The 6,325-nt window shown below is 44.4% G+C and overlaps 1 protein-coding gene across 1 annotated transcript; it reads right to left on the minus strand.

Annotated features, from left to right (window-relative positions):
- Nucleotides 1–309: 309 nt before the first annotated feature.
- LOC121135417 (ret finger protein-like 4A) lies at nucleotides 310–5,265 on the minus strand. The gene is made up of 3 exons (XM_040734173.1): nucleotides 5,181–5,265; nucleotides 3,463–3,757; nucleotides 310–1,189 (listed from the first exon to the last, which is right to left on the minus strand). Exons 2-3 carry the CDS (start codon nucleotides 3,746–3,748, stop codon nucleotides 618–620), a joined length of 858 nt encoding a protein of 285 aa, XP_040590107.1. The 5' UTR covers nucleotides 3,749–3,757; nucleotides 5,181–5,265; the 3' UTR covers nucleotides 310–617.
- Nucleotides 5,266–6,325: the final 1,060 nt, after the last annotated feature.

Below are 6,325 nucleotides of genomic sequence, written 5' to 3' on the forward strand. Positions count from 1 at the left end.
TGCTCTTAACCACTGAGCCATCAACCCTCAGTGTCGCCCCTCCACCCTATGATCTCCTTTATGTGAGCTCCGGGGATTTAACTCATGATTGGCAAGCACATAATCCATTCCAGCCCCGAGGGCAAATGATTTTAAAATTAGCATTTTTATAAATACATATCTTTACCCGTAGCGAATATTAAATGTGTATGCGAGATGAATTTGTGATGTTAAAAGCTATTGGGTGAGGCAGCATATATAAATATTTCTTTTTTGCTGCTGATGTATCAGTCTTATTTCCTTGTTCTTCAGAAAAATCAATCAGCCTGCTTGGTTGGTCAAATCTAAAATTTTAATTATTTATTCCACAACACTATTGTTATAGCAAATAAAAAGAAAAACATTCAAGGTTCATCTAAAAGTTCACAATATATGAATGGGAACAGCAATTTAAGCAAATTCCAAACCAAACAACCATGATGATACTTTATATTAAAAAGATGAAAATGTCTCTAACTAATTTGAATACATGATGCCTTTGTGCCCTGTGTGTACTAAACACAACAATTCTCAGCCATGGTTGTGAGTTGACAGCACTTTCCCATAGGAGCTTTCATATTCGAGGGTCATTTTCCTTGTTAGGGGTTAACTGGACGCCTAAAAATGCCTGGATTCGACACAGGGCAGATAGTGAGGACTTCTTCTTGATCATCTGGATACGAGTTTGCTGGAGCAAAAAATGGGCGAAGTGGATCCGTGTCAGGAATTTGAAAGAATGTAAAGATGTGGGACCCATCGCTGAGGTCCCAGAAGGAAATGCTCTTCCTTACTAGGTCAAGGAAAATCCCCACCCTGTGCAACCGAGCGTTCACGATGAGCTGGGTCAAGGGTTCAGTGCAGGCAGCATAGACCTCTCCATCTCTCACACCCACAGTCCAGAATCCGTGTTTTTCCGTCAGGTTAATTGGCTTTTTCCGATTAACTGACTCTTTGCAAACGCCTATATCCCATTCTTTGCTGGTTCCCACCACTACCTCCCAGTAATGGCGGCCGGAAGTGAACCGTGAGGAGCCCAGGACGCAGGTGGAGATTTTGAATCTCTCTGCAGATTTTTTCCGGTTCTGCTTCTTAGACCCACAGTAGACACTCCTCAGATCATCAGAGATGATGAGGTGCTTGTGGGCTGTGTCCGTATCCAAGGTCATATTCACTGTGTAGAGAAAATCCAGTAGTTCAGTAAACACGCAACATGGACTCTGCCTTTCACATTTATTGTTGAGACTCATATACCTCACTTTTATTTAACTCCACTCTAAAAAAGATCACCTTTTGTGGAAAAATTTAAGACCTCCCTAATTAGGTGATGTAGAGCAAAAGCAGTTGCCACAAAATGTTTCTCTAAATCACAATAGGAAATTTCTACACTGTTGAGTACTGGACTTGTATAATATTTACTTTGTTTAATTGATTGTTTTTTCGTGATAGGGTTTCTCTGTGTAGCTTTGGAGACTGTTTTGGAACTCACCCTGCAGACCAAGCTGGCCTCAATCACAGAGATCCTCCTGCCTCTACCTCCCGAGTGCTGGGATCAAAGGCGTGCGCCACCAACACCGCACTTGTTGAATTAATATTGGAAGGGTAGAAGATACAATACTTATTGTAGAATAGGAGAATACTAATCTTTTCCTTGCAGTCATCTATTTAATCGGATTCTTTAAATTTTGTTTTACATTATTCATGTGTGTGTATGCGTACCAAAACGATGTATGTGGAGGTCAGAGGACATCTTGAAGGAGCTGGCTCTCTCTTTCTACCAGGTGGGTGTTGGAGAATCAAACTCAGGTTATCAGGCTTGACACAAGAGCTCTTATCTGCTGAGGTACCTCACCAGCCCTGGTAGTTGCATTCTAGACATTTTTCCATATATATATATGAAAAAATATGTCTAGAATGTATACATACATACATACATGTATATAAATATGGCTACAGTTGATAACGTTTTTGCCTTGCAAGCCCAACCCCAAGGACTTGAATTAAAGTCCCAGAATATAAAAATGCCAGGTGTGGCAGCTGCTGCACTTTCATAATCCAGGTAGGTGAAGACAGCCAGATTTCTTCAGGGCTTGCTGGCCAGTTTAGCTAGCTTTGTTCAAGCCCATGGGAGGCCTGCTCCTTTCTGAAAGGTAGGGGAGGGGGCAGATGCGTAGATGGGAAGGGAGGGATAGGAGGAGGGAGAGGAGGGAGGGGAAACTGCAGTGGGTATGTAAAAACAAGTGAAAAAATGTTATTTACATAAAAGAAAAAATAAGACAAAAAAAAAAAACCCCAAACAACCAAAAAAGGAAACAAAACCAGGTAACATCGATAATGCAGAGCTAACTTGTGATGTGGAACCAGGCAATACTTCCTGCAGCTCTGGGGTTGAAAGCACATGGTATAGCCATGAGGTCTGGAGTCCCTATGTAACTGGACCTAAATCTGCTTGAGCTATCATCAGACGACTTTCATCACTCTCCTGGGGGGCTCTGAGTGCCAAGATGATTTATCCATCACAGTGGTTGCCTACAGTGCTCTATACATCAGACTCACCTGGGGGCTTTTGAGCACCTCAAATCCTGGGTCTCGAGGTCAGACAGAGGCCCTATTTCCTTCCTGACTCGGGCTTTTGCCAATCAACACCACCTGTATTGTGTCCCTGTTGACAATCTCAGGAAAATCTGCTGCTCCAGAAGCAAAATCTGCCTTGAGCCGGATGGTCAGGTAAATTTATAGATTATCAAATTTGAAAAGCTATCTTCCAGCCGGGCGTTGGTGGCGCACGCCTTTATTCCCAGCACTCGAGCGGGAGGCAGAGGCAGGCGGATCTCTGTGAGTTCGAGGCCAGCCCGGTCTACAAAGCGAATTCTAAGAGAACCAGAGCTGTTAACACAGAGAAACTCTGAATCAGTCAGTCAGTCAGTCAGTCAGTCAGTCAGTCAGTCAATCAAACAAACAATCCAGAAGGATGGGCTGGTAAAGAGCAGTTGTTGCTCTTCAGAGGACCCATATTCAGTTTTGAGCACCCAGATGCCAGCTCACAATCACCTGTAACTCCAGGTTCAGGGAACCCAGCGTCCTCTTCTGGTTTCCATGAGCACTGCATGAATGTGATGAACATACATACATGCAGGCAAACACTCATGTACATATTTATATGTGTGTATGTACACATATATGCATATACAGATGTAGATACACACACCTATAAAACTCTTAGGAGCACAGTATTTAATCTCAGCATTTGGGAGGCAGAGGTAGACAATTTTCCCACTTAGCTCTAATCTCGACCCATAAGAAGTGAGAGCCTGCTGTGTTTTGGGAAAGAATGAAATTTGAAATTCCTGGCCTTAGTTAATGTTCAAAATTTAATGGGGAGATATTGGAAAGTTGATTTCCCCAGAGTGCCTTATGGGTCTGGAGTTGTTTCTTAAGACTTCTTACCTTGAAATAGCTTCATTCTGGAGTTCATTTTTAGAATACAATTCAGCAGCGGCTCTAATCTTCTGATCTTGGTAGTCAGGCGCTCCATTTGGGCAGCAGGTAGAATGTCTTCCTTCAAAGAGACAATAGAGCAATTGGGGCACAGTATGCCCTCCCCCTCTGGATTTTTCTCTAGGGAGTCAGTGCATTGGAGGCAGCACATATATCCACATTTCAAGTACACAGGCATTTCCAGATAACGTGCGCAGAAAGGGCAGGAAATTCTCTCTTTAAAGGGATGTGCCATCGTCAGCACCTGAAGGGAAACGCGCACGTGTTATTGGAAGTTTCATGATTGAATGACTGCTAGATCATGGGAGACTGGCATCTTTGTATGCACAGGGATGACACAGGACCGTTACAGTCATTAGTAATAGGTTACAAAGACAACCCCCCCAAAGCCCCACAGATATCGCTGACTTATAACTTTGAACTTGTGAGAATTGAAATTAGAATGAAAGACAGGGTTGCTCTCTGAGCTTCCGGTTAAAAGGGGGCAGGGGTGTGTGTCTAGATCGCCTGGTGTGGCAGTCACTAGCTACATATAGCTCTGGAGTACCTGAAAAGGGGTGTATCTGTCTCTGTTTAATATTCTAATGTTTATTTGTGTGTTTGTGTGTGGGGAGGTGTGTGTGTGCCTTGGTGCATTTGTGAAGGTCGAATGACAACTTGTAGAGTCAGTTTTCTTCCTCCACGGTGTGGGGCCCGGGGATGGAATTCAGGTCGTGAGTCTTGGTAGCAAGCACCTTTACCCACTGAGCTGTCTCACCGGTCCAGTGGGGCTTATCTGAATTGCAATGTGCTGTGTGTATAAAGTACATACTCAATTTGAAAGACATGAGAGACGGAACACAAACTATTTCGTTAACATTTTAAGACTAATTACATGTTGTGTTATATACACATTGAGACATTTTTATGTATGTATGGTTGTATGTGTCTACGTGTGGGTATGTGCACATGAGTACTGGTACCCATGGAGGCCAGAGGTGTCAGATACCCTCGGAGCTTGAGTTACAGACAGTTGTGAGCTGCCAAATGGGTGCTAGGAATCAATCCTAGTTCCTCTGTAGGAGCAGCCAACCCTGAGCTATCTCTCCAACTTCTTCTTCTTTTTTTTTTTTTTTTTTTTGGTTTTTCGAGACAGGGTTTCCCTGTGGCTTTGGAGGCTGTCCTGGAACTCACTCCGTAGACCAGGCTGGCCTCGAACTCACAGAGATCCGCCTGCCTCTGCCTCCCGAGTGCTGGGATTAAAGGCGTGCGCCACCACCGCCCGGCCTACTTCTTCATTTTTGATATTGAAATAAATTGATTTTACTTTCTCTACTTTAAGAATTAGAAAGCTTGTCTTTACCCATGTGGGTCATGTTCTGTTTCTGCTGGATAGCGCTGGCCTAGATCCAGGAACTTTCCAACTGTCCCGTTCGGATATTGAACGAGCCACTGGGAGGGATACATCTCCCACCTTGTTAGTCACCCACGGGCTGGACTCCAGAGAATGAAGACTACCACTTCCCCAGGCTGGGTGTTGAAAGTGCCTGTCCCACCTTCTGCTGCCGGAGCGGGGAGTTCTGTGTGCCTACACTGCCAGGCCTCAGACAACACTTGCTGGGCGATAAATCACCTCGCTGAGAAGTTTTTCCTCTGAACTGAAGGAGAAATCGCCTAACTGAACTCACCTCTTCTCTGCTCGTCTCTCTTCTGGCCTCCAGCTGAACTCTCGAGTGGGCCCACCTCTGAGGGCTTTTTATTGGTGATGCTGCCTCCTAGCTCGCCCTCCACCCCATCAGATTTCCATTTAAAATTTGGCTCAAGTGAAATTGTTTTATACAATGAAATACGTTTTACTTAAAAATAATGTTCAGGCTGGGCAGTGGTGGCACATGCCTTTGATCCCAGCGCTCGGGAGGCAGAGGCAGGCGGATCTCTGTGAGTTTGAGGCCAGCTTGGTCTACAAGAGCTAGTTCCAGGACAGCCTCCAAAACAATACAGAGAAACCCTGTCTCGAAAAACAAGAAACGAAACAAAACAAAAAGTTCAGTTACGTTCTCTCAGTATTGCACGACTAGGAATTTGGGGATGAGAATATGAATCTGGGAGATGGAAGGCACTAAAAAGAGACTTAGATTACATTTCATCATTTCCGAAATAATCACTTGCTGGTGAGTGCTGAGCACTTCAAAACAAAAACCAAATGCAGCTGGTGGTAGTGGTGCACGCCTTTAATCCCTAGCCCTCGGAAGGCAAAGGCAGGTGGATCTCTGTGAGTCCCAGGACAGCCAGGGATATACACAGAAACTCTATCTGGAAAAACCAAAACCAAACAAAGGAAATGCCAAACCACACCAACGCCCCAAATCCCCACCAAATCCATTACACTTACTTGGAATAATAGTTTTACATTTATTTCTTGATTTACTGTGTATGAATGTATGCCACTACGTGGATGTGGAGGCCAGAGGACAGCTTTTGGAAACAGGTTCTCTCTTTTTTGCTCTAGGGGTCCTGGGATGGAACTCAGATAGTCAGGGTTGATTGCAGTCTTGTCTGCATAGCTCAGGCTGACTCCCAACTGAAGATCCTCTTGTACTAGCCTTCCCGGTGTTCAAGCCCAGCCTGCGGTACAATTTCTAAAAGTCTTTGGACTCTCAAGTGATAATACCTGTTCTCAGTGCTGGGGAAACCCCCCAGATCTTGTGTATGTCAGGCAAATGTTTTATTGCTGGCCTACACCTTTGATTGCACGATTTTTTTCTTTTGATTTTTCTAGACAGGGTTTCTGTAGCTTTGGAGCCTGTCCTGGAACTCACTCTGTAGATCAGGC

Source organism: Mesocricetus auratus, unplaced genomic scaffold (genome assembly GCF_017639785.1).
Source record: "Mesocricetus auratus isolate SY011 unplaced genomic scaffold, BCM_Maur_2.0 Super-Scaffold_100037, whole genome shotgun sequence".
Classification (NCBI taxonomy): domain Eukaryota; kingdom Metazoa; phylum Chordata; class Mammalia; order Rodentia; family Cricetidae; genus Mesocricetus; species Mesocricetus auratus.

What these genes read in the sequence shown, in the direction of transcription:
- LOC121135417 (XM_040734173.1), bottom strand. Translation starts at nt 3,748, where the DNA reads ATGGCACATCCCTTTAAAGAGAGAATTTCCTGCCCTTTCTGCGCACGT. An exon ending in CAGAATGAAGCTATTTCAAG is followed by an intron (nt 1,190 to 3,462) that starts GTAAGAAGTCTT and finishes TTCTCTACACAG; the next exon opens with TGAATATGACCTTGGATACG.